General features: G+C 41.2%; 1 protein-coding gene and 1 long non-coding RNA gene across 5 annotated transcripts in view; one reads left to right on the top strand and one right to left on the bottom strand.

Annotated features, from left to right (window-relative positions):
* Positions 1–6,178: 6,178 nt before the first annotated feature.
* On the bottom strand, positions 6,179–18,723 carry LOC142160981 (uncharacterized). Its single transcript, XR_012693338.1, has 3 exons — positions 18,316–18,723; positions 9,014–9,108; positions 6,179–6,602 (listed from the first exon to the last, which is right to left on the bottom strand). It is a non-coding gene; the product is annotated as an uncharacterized LOC142160981 (long non-coding RNA).
* Positions 10,726–18,973, top strand: part of EXOC6 (exocyst complex component 6) — a 213,470-nt gene continuing 205,222 nt past the window's right edge. The window contains exon 1 of one of the 4 annotated variants that reach the window (XM_075216143.1): positions 10,726–10,868. In XM_075216143.1, coding sequence (XP_075072244.1) covers positions 10,744–10,868 — 125 coding nt within the window. In that variant the 5' untranslated portion in view covers positions 10,726–10,743. Of the gene's footprint in view, positions 10,869–18,337; positions 18,553–18,973 lie in introns of those variants that run through there. The other 3 variants (XM_075216146.1, XM_075216145.1, XM_075216147.1) reach the window with 3 other exon arrangements.

Here is an 18,973-nt window from a genome sequence, read left to right as displayed (position 1 = left end):
TCGGGCGAATCTGGTCAAGCGGGACAGGGAGGTCTAAATGTGGAGAGCAGGGGAGACAAAGTCCTAAGGGGTAAATGTGAGGCGGTAACAGGACAGGACGAGAGGCGAAGCTCATAGACAGAACGTAGTGAGCAAGTAGACAAGGTCAGACATGTATTTTGATCATATCATATTTTGATATTATTTCTATTTTGACCATATAGTTAGGTTCATATAAATTTGGACAGTGACACAATTTTCATAATTATTGCTCCGTGCGCCACCTCAATAGCTTTGAATTTAAACAATGTAGATGCAATTAAGGTGAAGACTTTCAGCTTTAATTCAAGGGGATGGGAAAAAATATTGTATAAAACTAGAAATTAGAACCATTTTTATCCAGTCTTCTATTTTCAAATGCAATAGGACAAATGAACATAATCATAAATAAAATGTTAATTTTTAGTACTTGTCGCGAATGCTTTGCAGGCAACGACTGCCTGACGTCTGGAACCCCTGGATGTCACCAAATGCTGGGTATCCTCCTTTGTTAGGCTGTACCAGGCCTTTACTGCAGCTGTCTTCAGTTGTTGTTTGTTTATGGGTTTTTCTGCCTTTAGTCTGACAAGTGACAGTCATGCTGATATTAGGATTAGCTCTCTGCTTCCTTCCTGAATCTGCCTGTTCTATTTGGTATTCTGAAAATGGCCCATTGTGGGAAGAGGTGTATGAAATGTATCGGTTCTTTCGTAGTGTATTGTTTTACCGTGATCCAGAATTTTTGATTACAGCAGTATCCCAGGACAGTGGAATAACGTGGCCTCAGGTTTATCAGGTACATCAGGTACATGTTAATCCTACTTAGTGGCATCTAGAGGGAGACAGATACCCCCTGTAGAGAATTGTATATATTGTTTCTCTGTACATACTTTCGGTTTGCATAGAGTAAGTTAGCTAAGGTTATTGTCGATATTTAAAGGTGTGGGGAGCGTGTTTGATATTGTGTGATGTCTGCTTCCTTGTATTGAGTTAATTGGGGTATTCATATCATTTTATAGAACAGGAAAATGTCTTTGGATGTTCTGTGTTGTCAAATTGATTGTTCCAATATGTGTCAGTCATAGTTGTTATTACCTTGTTTGGGTATTGTTGAGATTGTTGGAAGCTTGGGTTATGTGATTGTAGGATCTCATATTTTGAACTGATTTTTGATAGGTCCTTTTTAACCCAGATATTTAAATAGTGAGTAGTGTGTCCAAATTGGAATTATGTCTCTCATAAGAATGGAATAAAGAGTGATGACTGTTAAAACTTCATTTATTTCTTAAATTGTGCCATGTTGACCAGGTTGTCATTAGCAATGGATTATCCAGTATTTCTGTTGGAATGTCTTGTTTGTGGAGATAATCATTTGGATAAATATTTAGATTAGAACAGGTATAATATTGTCTGTTAGTGATTCATAGTAGTCCTTATTTAGGCCATCTAGGCCTGGGGATTTGATTGGATGCAGTGTGTTAATTGTTATTTTGATGCTTAGGTTATATTGTTGCAGTGTTATTTTTGGAAGTGTCACCTCCTTAAGTATTGCTTCCAGTAAAGGCTGTTTTGTAGGGGTGGCTGTGTATTGTGATATGAAATTTTAATTTTTCTGATTGAGATGTATAATTCTCCCGTTACTATTTTTTAAATATAGTTCTATAGTTTTTTTTTTGTGATGTTGTTTAGCTAGTTGTGGTTGAGTTTTGCCTGATTTGTTGCCCCGCCTGTACAATTTGTGTTTATTATACGTTTAATTTCCTTTGCACCTGGTGTGGGAGAAAGGTTTCCACAATATATTCATGTTTGCACTAGGCGTCCAATGCAAATTCTGTGGGATTATTTACATAGAGATGATGTGTCTCTTTTAGAGTGAATGGAGCCAGAAGATGCAGTTGTTTTTGCACCTTGGTAAAACTATCTTGCACTGCAGGGGGCAGCAAATTTCAAATGTGCAGACAGATTGCGAGGCGGCGCATCATAGCGCAACTGTAAAAAAAACCTGCCAAGTAAATGTAGGCTACATGCAAAAGTAAGCAGTAAACAAAAGAAAAGGTTTGCATTTGCATCCCTCCCCCGCTTTTCTTTGTAACATGGCGTGCCCTGAAAATTTTCACACTTTACCAGGATTTGCTGCTAACGCTAACTGAGGTCCTATATGTATATTTCATTGTTCTGTTTTTGTTTCTTGGGTAAATAGGCAATTATTTATCCCTACCTTTCAATAGCCATCGGCCCAAAACAGTACTGGGGTATCCCAGTGTTCTATTTTATCATTCACATATTCTTGACATTTATTTCAAAGATATTATTGGAAATCTTCATTTTGAGATCAGAAAGAGGAGAAATGGCAAAAGAGGTTTGTTACTGATGGCCCAGGTTTAACTGTTTTTATAGGAATATGATATGCAGGGGCAAACACAGGATTTGTAGAGGGGGGTTTCCACACCACGCCACCAGTGGGCGTGACCAGCATGCATGGGGGCATAGCTATAATATAAGACAGTGCTTGGCTGCTCTCTAACTCTACCTATCCCTATAATATACATGGGTAATGCTGCATGCACTACTGTTAGGTGCACGAATCTCTCCCTTTTCAAGCAGAGATGTGTGAAGGGGGAGCAGGATCCAGCCACTTCAATTATACAGTGCTCCAGGCTTGAAGGGGGGTTTCCAGGCACTAGAAACCAACCCCCCCGCCCCGGTTTTCCTATGATATGATATAATTATGTTGTTAGTGTGTTTGTGTGTGTGTGATTATGGAGAGGAAGTTATCTGCTGCCAGTAGACAGCCTATTCAGGTTAGAATGTTATGGACCTTGGTATGGAATCCACGGGGAAGATTCAGTTCAGCACGAGGTGCAGCGATGTATCTCTGGGGCAGTCTGTGAAGACACATTGCCTCACTGTTTTTACTAAAATCTCTGCTCATTTTCGGAGATTCCTTACCGGCAAGTTCCATCGGCACCTCATAGCCAATTTATTCAGCCCCTTTAAGTCCTGTCTGTTTGGTTATGTAGTCTCCAAAGATTTTTCCATAGATGTATGACTCGCTGGTGGTGTATAGTACCCTTTGTCGTACAGATTTATGTATTTTAGATTTGTCTATTATCAATTGTTATCAAATTTGGTGTGCTCTTTTGTATGATGATTTGGGAGGGCTTTGTATAAAAAATATGATTGAGGTTGTTAGGTGCACAAATTTGAAAATGGTGAATTTTCTCTATGTGTGAATATATTTAAGAGAAAAAACCTTCCTCTGGGTCTAACCTTGTGTCAGGGACGGTGTATTGTAGGTGTTTATTGGTTAATATTGCCAGTCCTCATTTTTTTACTCATATAGGGGACCAAAATGCAATCTTGGATCCAAATACTTTTAATGGTAGAGTTTTGATATACTGTCCCATGTGTTTCCTGGAGTAAGATAATATTTGGAGGTAATGATTTTAGATGTATTAGGATTCATTTTCTTGCAATAGGTGTGTTGAATCCTGTTCCATGAGAAGATCTTTATACAGGTACCTGTGTCTGATGGGTAGCAGAATCACAAAATTAAGGGTATCATTTGTGAACTGGTGACTCATTGGGTGTATTTATTTTCAGGTTTGTTAGTTTGTGGTATGTTCTAACTGACTGGGGGTAATGAAGCATGATCAGTTTAACAGTTGATCCAGCCATCCCCCAAAAATGTAGGCACATATAAACGTTAGAAGGGTAGTTCCCAAGAGCAAAATTTGGGCATATTTACTCATAATGACATATTTGACCTTTTGTAAATTTTCTTCAGTGTTTTACATGGGAACCCCTGAACCATGCACGGGTACATTTATACTTTGAATATTGAATTTAAGTATTTTCTTGACCATGGCCCTGGGTGGGATATTAATAGATAACAGATGTTCATAAATAAGAACACAACAATGAGCAACTTCTTTATCTTATTATTATACCCTAAGAGGCAGGGCAGTCTTTTCCACTGGTCACGATGGGCAGTTGCCCGGGGGCTCCACGGGCAAGGGGGCTCCATAGGCAGGGCTCTTAATCAGAATAAATAACCCTACAAAAAACAATTCCTGCAAAAAAAACAACCAACTTATCTTTTGCGGTCACGTGGTCAGGTCAGGTGGCGATCCGGCTCCCTCCCTGTTCCCCTCCTCCGTGTTGTGCTTGCACTGAATGACGGTCGTGACGTCATCACAACCGAGATTTTCATTGAGGAGCGCAGCACGGAGGAGCCATGAGGCGAGGAAGCAACGTAGAAGCAAGCAACAGCGAGGATTCAAAGAAGCAGAAGACACAGAATAAGAAAAAAGAAGAGAAAAGGGGGGTGCAATCGGAGAACAGGTCGATTGAAAGGTAAGTGAAGGGGGTATTTGATTTTTTAGGTGCTGTACTTCAAGGGTTGCTGAGTGAGTACATTAAAAAAAAAGTGATATATATCACGAATGAACGAACATCTATTTTGTGGACCTTGCTTGGTTTCATGTCATCGTGTACACTGGAATTGTGCACCGAATCATGAGTGCACGTGGCATAAGGCAATCGCACGGTAAAATACGCACGCACACACTCGCATAACAACATTTAGTTATTTATGTAATTCATATTCATATTGGATCCATTACACAGTAATTTATGAGCAGACAGTATTTGGTTTATTATTAGTTTATATATTATGATTATATGTACACTTTAGTGTTATCTAAGGTTCAGGTTATGGGAAATGTTTCATGTCTGATATCATACTAATCCCCTATTCATCAGCAGCTGTCCGGTTCCATCGCCAAAGAGATCGCATATTGCATACTCTAGTTATTAATGTTAGGGAATAAATAGCCAGAGTGATATCAGAATGTGAAATGCTAATGAATTCATTGTAACTGGAGCACATCCCCTGGAGAGACCTTTGGATTCCTTAGATTGAATCAGCCTATGACCTGTTTACCCTGGAACCACCCTTGTCTGGACCTATAGAAGCAAGCTACGTCATATCTATTGTTCACTCTATAACACTGACTGCATATATAATCATAGCTGCACCCCCACTGGCCTCAGTCTTCACTGATCATAGTATTCAAAGGTGAATCACTGTCCAGGGGTGCCAGTGGTTAGCGCAGCGAGCGCATGCGATAAGAGCGCGGTATATATGTAACTTTTGGTATTGGCTGTACTGTACTGTATCATACTATAATAATGTATTGAATTGTTGACTATTTACATCTGCTAAAATAAATCACTTTGTGCGTTAGAAACACAATACAATCGCCTATGCAATGCTTATTTGAAAACGATAGAATTACTTTAATACATATATATATATGGGCCCCAGTGCACCGCTTTGCCTGGGGGCCCATAATGTTGTTAAGATGACCCTGCTAAGGGGAGTCTGAAAGTGCATTACTTATAATTTGCATAAATTAATATATAGATATAGGCAGTGGTTGAAGTGGACATTTAGAAGTGGCAGTATGGAAAATGTAATGGGAATGTACATGAATGTAATTTTACAACAAAGGCAGTAGGAGAAGCAGCAGGATGACATACCACCGTATACACCCCCACTTCCACCACTGAATATAGGATATTATTATTATTATCATGTTCATGTTACTGCAAATGTATTTATATTAGTGACCAACACTATAATATGTGTGCTTTTTTAAAATCAATAAACAAAATATAGAAGTAAACTACATAAAAGTAACTGAATGCAGTAGTTATGTGAAACTGATAAATTGTTGTTGTTGTTATTATTATTGTTATAATTATTATATTTATTAAAGAATAGTCTCTATTTTTATAATTTTATGTTAATAAAACGAATAATTACATTTCTCTGAAAGTGAGAATTGCGCTACTTTTCTTTACAGTAAGTTTTTTTTTTTTTTAATTGACAAGTGTGTGCTCAGGCAACGTGACCTGTAATTTCACAAATAACATAACTAGCAATGCTCCGAACAAAATGTATTAATTCAAATTGACTTAAATTGGCTTACTGCAGCTTCTAACCAGCTGATGTAATGCTGCTTATATATGTTGCTCTGTATAATAAACGTGTTGTACACTAAACATTACTTATCAGGTTATAGGGGACATTTCACTTTTTTTATGACAGAAACAGTTCTGACAACTCTTGTTAAAGTGGTTTATTTCAAGTGAAAGCATTTGGTTCAGGGTTCTGTACCTGGTCTCCTCCTTGTCCTCTAGTCCATATGGTCTAGATGTCCTGCTGCAAGCGGGAGTGATCAGTAGTAACAACTGGACCTGTGAGTCCGACAAGGACCAGACGAACCATTTCTACCACTATGTTGGCACTGCACCCAATACTGTCAGAACCAGTTAGGGCAGTAGAAGGAGATGTATTACTTTCATGATTCCTGGAGAGAAGATGCTGCTTAGGTTCAGTAAAGAACCACCAAAGGAGTTGCATAAGCATGATTAATAGTAACCGGAAAGAGAAAGGCTGTTACACCGATAAACAGTTGCAATAATTTGGAAATTAATATAAGAATTATAATTCACCTTAGTACCAAAAAGCAGCTTCTCTTTTGTCGTTTCAGGGGTCTCTGCAGCAGCCGTGTCTCCTGAAGGAAATACAAAGGAGTGGTGGGATTCAGAATTCATGAGAAGTAGAAAACAAGATTAGCCACTGAAGTTCCGAAAGGGATGGAAGGATTGTGTAAGATGAGTGATAAACACGTTATGTAGGTTTCATGGAGATGATTTGAGATGTGAGACCAGAGAAGGTATACAGACCATCAAGGATACGGTACAATAACACTGCTATAAAGTTGGCCGGCCATGCTATGATATTGGCCATTTGGACCAATATTTCAGCATGTTGCCCCACAATGAACACATTATCTGATAATAATCCAATTGAGATCAACTTGCTCAATATCCTTCATTTTGGAAAATATGGTTAGATGTGCCCGGTCATCACCCAACTGTGCTACCAGGCCTAGTGTAAACCAGAGGCATACTGGCCAGAATGCCTGGATCTTGGCCACTCTTGTTGACAGTGGTCTTGCTGCTATGTATACCCAGATTAGAGAGTTTACAGTCTGTAGGAAACAAAAAGAAAAGTCCTACCTCATGCTAATGACTGTAACCGACCCAGCCACCATACTAATCACTGCGATTGCAGGCCACCTTCTTCATGACAACGCACTACTCCAGTGAGAAGCTCTGGTGGGGTTCAGGGAGCTGGTGAGGTAGTGTCAGTGCTCATACTCAGCGTCTTAGCTATCTGTCCCTTTCCTGGCATGGGAATCTTTCTTTCTGGTACAAAATGTATAGTAGTAAACAAAAGATGACCTGTGACAGAGGTGGCAGGTCCTCTTTTAGAGATAGAGGGCCTGATTCATTAAGGATCTTAACTTGAGAAACTTCTTATTTCTGTCTCCTGGACAAAACCATGTTACAATGCAAAAGGTGCAAATTGGTATTCTGTTTTGCACATAAGTTAAATACTGACTGTTTTTTCATGTAGCCCCGTGAAACTGAGCACTTTAGGACAGAACTTGGGATTCAGGAAGAAGCGGCCAACCTGTGGCATTTTGGAAGAGGTACTGGTTATTTCCAAGGTGCTAGTTGGATCCAACATTGGTTTAGAAGTGGTCTGAAGATTCGAAGTGTCAAAAAAACGGGAGATGGCGTCAGCTCTTATTCCTGGAATCCACTCTAAAGATAACAATAAGATTGAAACGTGTAAAGAAAAGAGACCATCTTGCCTGTCTGGGGTTGAGACAGTGGGTCGTTTGATATTTATAGATTAAGTTCTTATGGTCTGTAAAAATGGTGACAGGAGGACCCCCTCTAAATGCTGCCAATCCTCAAGTGCTGCCTTGATTGCGAGCAATTCCTTATCTCCAATCCCATAATATTTTGGAGAAAAACCCGCAGAAGTGAAATTTCCTTGATACATCCTTTTGAGACATCGACTTCTAATAAGAATGGTTGAGTGACGTCTGGTTGAGAGAGAACTGGTGCAGAGGAAAAAACCTTTTTAAAGGTTTGAAACACAGAAATGGCCTCCGGTGGCCAGGTTTTGTGAGGTGCTCCTTTACAGGTATAGGTGCTATAACTGTAGAGAAATCGCAGGATAGCCTTAAGAGCCAAAGGTTGAGACCAATTAAGGACAGAGGCTACCTTTTCTGGATCCATATGCAGACCTTGTCCTATATAACCAAAGAATGGAATTTTTCCAAAGAGACATTTCTTCAACTTACAGTACAGACGATGGGACTGAAAACGACTGAGACCTCCCCAACTTGGTTTCGGTAGGCTTTCAAATCCATGGATAAAATCAAGATGTCGTTAGGGTACACGGCAACAAAATGGTACAGAAGATCACTAAAAATCTCATTCACAAATTCTTGGAAGACTTCCATAGTGCTACTAAACCAAACGGCATCACCAGGTATTTGTAGTGGATGTTGCGTGTATTGAAAGCAGTCTTCCATTCGCCACCCTGGCGGATTCTAATAAAATTGTAGGCACCTCGTAAGTCTAGTAAAGATTTTGGCCCCGCAGATGCGGTCATAGAGTTCAGAGTTAAGAGGCAAAGGTTGGCACACACATTTATTTATTCACTAGTAGCTCTTCTCACAGTCAATTACACGCTGACAACCTCACTGAAATGAACGGGCTATTGAAATGAATGGGAAAAGCTGAGTCACTTGCGTCTAGATGCTTTCACAAATGCATATGAACACATCTAGCAGATATAAACTCCAGATCTACTGCATGTACATCAACTTGGACTTATGTACATTTTTACGCGGTTTCCACTAAATAAGCTACATCTACGTCCTCCCCTTGATCTGTTACTTTAGTCACCCACTGTATCCTAGAACAAGTGTCTTATGCTGGGTACACACTACAAAAATTTTCTCCCAATGTGTTATCTATAACAATTTTACCAGATAACAAAAAACTCCCTATCAGCACGCCAGTTCATGTGCACACACTATACATGTTTTACAAGATTTACCTTCAGATCTGTGCTCTTCATCTGTCATAACCATCAGCTGATAAGATCGTGACTCTGTAAACTCTATGGAGATCCTGATGGTGAGTGCATACACCCTGCAGGATTGGAACAACATTGTTGAACGAGATTTTTAGTTGGGTTTAAAAATACAATGAAACAATATGACGTGCTTTGGAATGATAATCGTTCATCATTTCAGTGTACATACTAATGCGATATCGGGAGAAACAGTTGTTTATCGGGTGTTTGACCCAATAATCGTCTGAAAACCCTGTAGTGTGTACCCAGCCTTATATCAAGAAACACCAGATATTGGATACTAAATTTTGACTCTCCACCTGGTCTTCTCTCCAAGCCTCCCTATGCCTGGTTTTGGGTTCACAGTCCAACAAACCTTATTCTCACATTCTAAAGACTGCCAAACATTCCATAGCTACGTATCGGATCTTCCTTCCCTCCTCCCCTCCAGCATGTTGAAATCTGGTTTATTGCTTATATGGAAAAAAAATGACCTTTCAGCTGCAAGGAAAAGCAGATAAATTTGACCCCATTTGGGAGCCCTGGTTTACATTTGCCTCCCATAGTCCTGTCACTCCATAAAGCTGGGTACACACTGAAGAATTGTTCAGACCGACGTGCTCTCAAACGATTATACCTCCCACTGAAGGTCCGATCAGTCTGGTGATTCATGCCTACACACTGATACGATTTACCTTCAGATCTGTGCTCTTCATCTGGTCCTTTACCTGGTCCTCTAGTCCGGAGAATGACAGCACAATATTCATTCATTCACTACTATCACATTGTCACACTGATTAAAACCGCCTTGTTATAGCTATCCACATGTCCTAACAAATTTCGTTAGCTTCTGTGACTCTGAAACAAAATATTCTGCCTCAGAACGAACAAATGAATTATTCCTTCTACAGCACTCTCTACATTTATTCACTCTGACATTCAGTGCTAACATCGGCTGAAAAGAGCCCGACTCTGTAAACTCTATGGAGATCGTCAGCATGAGTGCATACACACTACATGATCATTAGGTGATTGATCGGAAAAAATTGAACGGTACGACCAACCAAATGAGGCGATAATCATCTATTTGGGCAGACTTTCGACCATCGTGTCACTACACACACTGACCCGACTTTCGAATGAGCGGTCGTATGTCGGCTGGTTGAGCCGATTATTGGACAAAAACCCTGTAGTGTGTACCCAGCTTAACTGCTGAATACTGTGTCCAAGGACACTTCACATAACAATCATTAGCTTAATCTGGCCTCATCATAAGAGCCTAGTGAGCATTATGTATAATTTACCTTCTTACTGACCTTTAGATTGGCGCTCAGTCTCCTCTCCCTTTCTGCCCCCCCTCCCCCCCTTCCCTGTAATCCAAGTTAAACAGTGTTTAAAATGACATACTGACAATGTTTATATGTTGCATTATTGTTGAACACCTTCTATTTATACTGTTGGGACGATTTGTCATTTCAAAATAAAAACTTTAAAATAAGCATCAGGCGTGTACATGTCATTCAATGTACTGTGTCCGTACTTGGCTATCTAGCAATTGGTTTCCTTTGTTTGTTCCTTTACATTGCTGTTCAGCATTTCTAGGGTCAGGTTAGGTTGAGATATTTTTCTGTCTTTTTATGCTGACCACACGTTATGTTTCAGTAAAAACAAAATACAAATTTCCAATTCAGGACAGTTTGTGCTCTAGGACTATGGCGGCCGTCACAAACCCTGCAGTATCAGAAATGCAATTAGAAGAAAATAGTGGGGATAAAATATACGAGAAAGTGTGTGCGGAGATAGAAACTCTGGAACTGCCCCTTGGATCTACATTAAGGTAAAACAATCAGAACATACAGATGTGCATTAATCTGCAGGCAGAGTAGCCATTTAGATCTTGTTAAACTGTATGTATTCTGAAACCGCTGACTATACTACATTTGCTCTTCTATAGTCCATGACAATAAAAGCTTATAGAGATTCCTATCACATGACCTCATTAATTATGACATTCAATTATCGAACAATACTAGGTTTTGTATGTAAGCCATTTAAACATTGACTTGTAAATTAAAGCCAGAGATCTCTTTAATGATTTATAGTAAGTTAAACCTCAAAGAGTTAATTTCTACTTTGCAAAAGACAAATTGTAAGAGGGATCTTAAGTAGATTATAAAACAATGCAAAGAATTGATTCACTTAGTGTTTTGCTGCAGATTGAATTAATTGATCAGCCATACTAGAGAACAGTGGTTATCAGTAATACAGGATACTTCTGTAGTTTAATGTGGGATGAACAGTTAAAGCTCCGAGGAAGGAGAAAAAAAACAACAAAAACTAAACTTCCAGGTATAGAATATATTAAATTAGTTTGACAAGCAGCCAATCGCCCTCAAATATGACTTACGTTATTATAGTACAGCAAGCACAGCGTAACTCCAGATGAAAAATGATTATATTATAAGAGTTAGTGTACATGTCTTATTATCATATTTAGTTTTTCAAATGTTACATACAATAAACTGTACAATGACATAGCTCCTAGCATGCCCTGATTAACCCAGAAAACATTTATGTTTAAGGCTGGTGAATATTAATGATTTTATCTGGAGAAGAAATGGGGAAAATCTAAACAGTGTTTTGTACCAAGGTAAAATTGGATGAGCTGACTCATTTTTAAACTAGAGGGTCTATGTATCAAAATGAGTAAAGAGTCCACATTCGCCTCCTACTAACTGCTTTGCATGTCCATCTGTTGGGAAGAGTACCCAGTGGAGAAGTCACCTCGGGCAGACCTAGACTTTTTTGATGTTGTATGGGGTGGTATTTTTATAGCCACACCCCTCCTCAACTCTGATTGGTTGGCCCAGTTGGTCCCACCCCCTTTCCCCCCAATGATCTGATCTCTCCACTGCAACTTAATGGGATGAAGATTGCTGCTAGGAGGGCGATTGCCCCAATCGCCCCCCCCCCCTGGATCCGCCAGTGTTTCACGTATTGTAATGGTCATTTATTACCATCGCTCTCTCCCCTCCTTTGTGCATCAAAATCCTCTGTCATCTATGAGATGTTCTGAAGCAGAGCTGCTTTACATTTAATAACTAAATATCACATACAGCACTAGTCAGACTGTATGTACCTTAACTACATAGAGCCCTAAGAGCAAACCCCACTGTTGAAATTTTCCTCATTCAAAGTTTATGGTTGCTTATTGGATTAAACATTTATTTGAGGCTCAATCAGCTTAACAAAATTTATAATCAATATCTAGAATACAGATTAAATTAATCAAAAAGTAATGTCTTTCCCAAAGAATAGGCCTCCTTTGGCACACCTCTATATCAGACAAGATCTGATCTATAACTGGGAGAACCAATTATTGGCATGTGTTATGGTATAACATTGTAAATGTAACATTATAGTGCAGTCTGTGTTGGCGAGGACAGACGTTCCTGCTACACTGAGCTCATGTGATCATTCACAGCCAATGTACAGAAAGCAGACATGTTGATTGTGGCACAGGATGTTTCACAGGAGCACACTGAGCATGCTCCTGCCAGGACATAGGCGTGTCACTGTATCGATCATACTCATGAATATTCATAGCTGGCCAGAAGATGGCTAACTTCATGCAGACATGTAGATAATGAATAAAGAAGAGACTGCTTTAACACGCAGTACATGTAAACACTTATGCATTTTTATGTGTAGTCTGTTCATATATATGTTTAATGTGCAGTTGTGTTTAACTACCAGGTCCACTTTAAATCTGCAAACCACTTATGTTATATATTGTGTTGCGTCATGAGGTAGTGCCTGTGGTAGGGTTCAGCTGTTGTACGTTGCCGAGCCCTTGTGTGACTCATTTCATTACACAATATTGTACCATCTCTTCATCTACCGGTTCTTGTCCCTGCTTTTCTTTCTCTGTGATGATCTTGCTATTGCTTTATTGATAAAACGCCAGCATATTTCATCGCACTGTGTGGAAAAAATTAACCATATTTATATAAAAAATGTAGATAAACACACTGAGAAAATGGATGTTTAGGACCTTGCCACAAGAGTTTACAAACTAAGAGAAAGAGAGTTAGTGATCATTATAATCAGATAATTATGTCTCGTAACTTCCTGCTTATACTCTCAGCAGACTTTCTGTTCTGTGAAATTGTTCTTCATCATTAATAAAGCGTAACACAATACTTTGCATTGTTATCACTAAAGCATAATCACAATTTCTCATCACAAAAAGTATTTGTGCATGTGTGTGTGTGTGTGTGTGTGTGTATATACACACATACACACACACACACACACACACACACACACACATATAGTGATCGAATCACTGGGAAAGTGATGCATGGCAGAGGTCTATGTCCCAGGCTTTCTGCCTTGTGTACATTAAAACATCAGGGAGATTGTTTACGTGTGTGGAAAAAGCTTTCCAAAGTGTGTTTCGCTCTGTAAGAAAATATGGTAAGGATCCCTGGTGTTATGAATGGAGAGAGAGGGTGGGCTCCATTCACCGGGACCATTCTGGGTCTTCTGATCTTCCAGCTTAAGTGTAGGCTGATTTGCAACTGCACCTATGTGTGGGTGTTTAAAAAGCAGTCAGGCTGGACATACAGTCTCTCAGACCAGGGGAGGAGGTTGGATGTCTCCTGAGAGACTCTACAAATGGTGAGCAATTACCTCTATGCTTTGTATGTGTGTGGGACACAAGGTCCTACACAGGAGAGAGCGTATTCCTGTGTGTTTAGTTAGTGCCAGCCAGGCAATGTGTTTATTATGACGTTTTCTTTGACTTTCTGTTTAATAGAACTGGCTGAGGCCAATTGTACTGAAAAGACAGTTGAGAGCAGGAGTTGAGGGACGTAAGGGTTAGTCCTTCTGACAAGGGGAGTTATTGTCCAGTGATCATAAGAAAAGGAAAGAGATATAAGATAAGAGTGACAGATATATGATCAGAGAAAGAGAGGAGAGCTGATAAAATGATGAGGAAGCTGATTGATATGAACAATACTCGGAGGACAGTGTAGTATCTGTCCACTGGCATATTTGTAAACCACAATCCTGCTGGCTACAACGCAACGACAGCAAGAACTGAAACATTACGACTACATCCGGGTCAAAAATGTATAAAGTGCTGAAAATCATACGGGAAATTGAAGAGTGAAATTACATCTGCGGCTGTTACCACACCTGAGTTTATCCTAACACAAGTCAGTAACGACTATGTGATAATGGAGCTGATGTCAGTCTGATACCTTACCTCATCATCACACTTATTATAAATAAGAAGAAATAAACTTGTATTTATCTAGGAGGAGTATTTAAATTGAAAGTCTGGCCAGAAATCCTTACTATCCGTTAATGTCTAACTTTGTTACCGTAAAGTGTTCCAGTATAGATACAATTTTACTGCAAGGTTTGAATATTATGATTCTCAGGTTCATTTAAGTATCAGTTTACCAATATTTAATTGTTGCTAGGGTTACCACAGAATCCTGTTGGGAAATTAAAATGTTTATTTTTCTGCCCTAAGAGGTTACTAATCTTCTCTATGTTATGAGTATTTCTGAAAATATAGAGAGTGTGGTAGGAAGAGCTATTTTATGTATATTTTTAACTTAGAAAAAAAAACACAAAACAAAAAAGAACAACTTCTCATTTTGCTGTGCCTCTGACCGTGAAAATAATGTCCTAGATTCATTTACAGAGCTTGTAGGACTCTGTAAATGAATACCAGCTACACACATGCAGATTTTCCTTTTTTTCTACAAAATTTGCTGAGCAATGTGTGAAACCTTCTTAACCATTAAAATCAAATCCAACCTCACCTGACAAGCAGGTAAAAAAGGGCCATGCTTGGATTCCCATGTTTTAGGTTATTGATCCATCTGAAGCAGTAGGGGAGTGCTGGTGCACCCAGTTCACACTGACGTCATCTGCTCCACAGGGCCGCCAAGAGGGGGGGAGCGGGTACTAATTACCCGTGCATGTCAGGGGGCCGGGCCCGGGCATGTCAGGGGGCCCGGCCCGGTCCCTCGCGCCGACGATTTTTTAAATTTTTTTCAAAACAAATTTTTTTTATTTTTCGGCGGCAGGGGGGGGTGGGGGGGCCGAGGGCTCGGTCGTTGGTGGGGGGAGCAGGGTAGTTAAAAAAAAACAAAACCATGCTCACGTGATTGCGGCGCCGGCGTCCCTCCTCTATGCTGCTCTGTGCTCCATTGCTCCAGACTGACTGAATGCCGGGTGTGACATCATCATGTCACGCCCAGCATTCAGTCAGTCTAGAGCAATGGAGCACAGAGCAGCAGAGAAGACAAGGAGAAGAGAGACGTAAAGGTAAGTGAAGGGAGGAAAACGGGGGAGAGGGGGGGGTTAAAAAACGGGGGGGGGGGGCAGCATGACACAGAGGGGTTAAAGAAAGGAGGGACAATAGCAGCCTGACACAGAGAGGTTAAAAAAAGAGCGACAATAGCAGCATGACACAGAGGGGTTAAAGAAAGGAGGGACAATAGCAGCATGACACAGAGGGGTTAAAAAAAAAGGACAAGCAGCATGACACAGAGGGGTTAAAAAAAGAGGGACAAGCAGCATGACACAGAGGCGTTAAAGAAAGGAGGGACAATAGCAGCATGACACAGAGGGGTTAAAAAAAGAAGGATAAGCATCATGACACAGAGGGGTTAAAAAAAGAGGGACAAGCAGCATGACACAGAGGGGTTAAAGAAAGGAGGGACAATAGCAGCATGGCACAGAGGGGTTAAAGAAAGGAGGGACAATAGCAGCATGACACAGAAGGGTTAAAGAAAGGAGGGACAATAGCATTATGACACAGAGGGGTTAAAGAAAGGAGGGACAATAGCAGCATGACACAGAGGGGTTAAAAAAAGAGGGACAAGCAGCATGGCACGGGGTTAAAGAAAGGAAGGAGAAACTCAGAGAGGCACAGGGGGTTAAAGAAAAGAGGGACAAACAGCATGGCACAGGGGGTTAAAGAAAAGAGTGACAAGCAGCATGGCACGGGGGGTTAAAGAAAAGAGGGACAAGAAGCATGGCACAGGGGTTAAATAAAGGGGCAAAGGCAGCATGGAGGGCGCAGTGTGATCATAAGGGGGCATAGCGTGGTGATGATAAAGGGGCACAGTAATGTGTGTGTGATGGCACGGAGCTTTTGGCAATGTAGTGTGTGTGAGGTAGATGGTGGCTAATTAATGGCTGCTATTTTGTTTGCGGGGTAATGGGAATACTATTTTAATGTTGGGGCTGGAGGAAGGCCTAATTATTAATCATGGATGTTATTGATTTAACGGTGGGGCTGGCTGTAATTTTCTAAATGTAGCCATTTTTTTTCCAAATAGGTCCTCCAACATTCCATGATCCAGAGAAGCCGCAACTAAAGAAACCAGCAGCCACATGTGGTAAAAGTGAGAAGAACAGGTAGGACAGAGCAGCATAGTGTGTGAAATGTTGTGATTCTAGTAGGGACAATGTCAATGTTTTGGTGAGCCCAGTGGGCGCAGGCCAAGACTGAACTCTTTCTGTACACACTGCATTCTTCCTATACTACACAAGGGTGCTAGATGTCCTGAAAGTCAGGAGTGCTTGGACAAATGTCACGCTCCGCGGAATTCAGTGATTTTATTGTGGGTCTGTTTAACACTGCACACTTTTCCTCTGCATTTATTTGCAGGTATTTTCCTTTCTCGGATCTGTTGTTTCCACTCTCGCTGGACAGCAATATATAAACCAGTGGTTGAAGCCGAGGCGCAAGGTGTATACAGCGGTATGCCGTACCATCACTTCTCCTACTGCCTTCATTGTAAAATCTATCGTATTCCATTCACTAACATTTCCATTACATTTTTCACACAGTCACTTCTAAATTTTCACTTCGACCACTGAAATAAGCAATAAAAATGTTTCATAAATTGGTGGTGGAACTTATAGAAAGGACGATGAGGACGGTGCTGCACGTCATGTCACCGAGTTACTTATATACTGGATGCATTAGGAAAAGTGCGGCACGTCATGTCACCATGTTATGTTACTTATATACTGGATATATTAGGGACAGTGCTACATGCCATGTCACCCTGTTATGTTACTTATCTACTAGATACATTAGGGACAGTGCGGCATGTCATGTCACTTATATCCTGGATACATTAGGGACAGGGCTGCAGCCATGTCACCATGTTATGTTACTTATATCCTGGATATATTAGGGACAGTGCTACATGCCATGTCACCCTGTTACTTATATCCTGGATGCATTAGGGACAGTGCTGCAGCCATGTCACCCTGTTATGTTACTTATCTACTAGATATGTTAGGGACAGTGCGGCATGTCATGTCACTTATATCCTGGATACATTAGGGACAGGGCTGCAGCCATGTCACCATGTTATGTTACTTATATCCTGGATATATTAGGGACAGTGCTGCAGCCATGTCACCATGTTACTTATATTCTGGATGCATTAGGGACAGTGCTGCAGCCATGTCACCCTGTTACTTATATCCTGGATACATTAGGGACAGGGCTGCAGCCATGTCACCCTGTTACTTATATCCTGGATATATTAGGGACAGTGCTGCAGCCATGTCACCCTGTTACTTATATCCTGGATACATTAGGGACAGGGCTGCAGCCATGTCACCATGTTATGTTACTTATATCCTGGATACATTAGGGACAGGGCTGCAGCCATGTCACCATGTTACTTATATCCTGGATGCATTAGGGACAGTGCTGCAGCCATGTCACCCTGTTACTTATATCCTGGATGCATTAGGGACAGGGCTGCAGCCATGTCACCCTGTTACTTATATCCTGGATACATTAGGGACAGGGCTGCAGCCATGTCACCCTGTTACTTATATCCTGGATATATTAGGGACAGTGCTGCAGCCATGTCACCCTGTTACTTATATCCTGGATGCATTAGGGACAGTGCTGCAGCCATGTCACCCTGTTACTTATATCCTGGATACATTAGGGACAGGGCTGCAGCCATGTCACCATGTTACTTATATCCTGGATGCATTAGGGACAGTGCTGCAGCCATGTCACCATGTTACTTATATTCTGGATGCATTAGGGACAGTGCTGCAGCCATGTCACCCTGTTACTTACACCCAGGATACATTAGGGGCTGTGTCCCTGTGCACTGTATGCCATGTCACCCTGTTACTTACACCCTGGATACATTAGGGGCTGTGTCCTTATGCACTGTATGCAGCGCCTGCTGCGTGACACACGGTGACTCTACCTGTGTGAGCCCGGCCCGCCTCACTGTGCAGCCGTCTCCAGCCCCCTCTAGCGGCCGCTGCAGGCACCGCTCTCCCTCCAGGACAACCAGCAATCGCAGCCTGTGTCACCGGCAGCCCGGGCCACCTAATCTCTGCAAGATGGCGGAGAGCGAGAGCCTGGAGACCGTCACCGAGCACGAGAGGATCCTGCAGGAGATCGAGAGCACCGACACGGCCTGCGTGGGGCCTACGCTGCGGTAAGCAGGGTGGGCTTCAGGTGAATGAGGACTCATTGATTCGTTGGGGGATCGGATTTCCTCCTTTGTCTGTCTGCCCTACCGGCCTGATATGGGTCCTGTACGGTGACAGCCCCCACACCCCCTTTATGTACCCCTCCCACATCCTGGGGCTCTAGGCTGGGGCATCTCCATGACTACCATATTATTGTTATTATTTACTATTTGTATTATAGTGCAGGCTCCAAAAACGTGTCTGGTCATTACAATCCCACATCATATACTTCATATATGGTTGTATCCTCACACTGTCTTCCTGCTATTACACAGCACACCCTGCCACTGGAAAGCTGATTATTTTATACATAACTACAGTATTATGCTGTGTATAATGAAGGGTCTAATGTGAGGCAGAGTTTGTGCTACTTCAAAGCTGGCTGAT

The sequence above is a fragment of the Mixophyes fleayi genome, chromosome 6, assembly GCF_038048845.1.
Source record: "Mixophyes fleayi isolate aMixFle1 chromosome 6, aMixFle1.hap1, whole genome shotgun sequence".
In the NCBI taxonomy this organism is placed as follows: Eukaryota; Metazoa; Chordata; class Amphibia; order Anura; family Limnodynastidae; genus Mixophyes; species Mixophyes fleayi.
The sequence above is the reverse complement of the archived record's forward strand: the minus strand, read 5'-3'. Positions and strand labels throughout refer to the sequence as shown.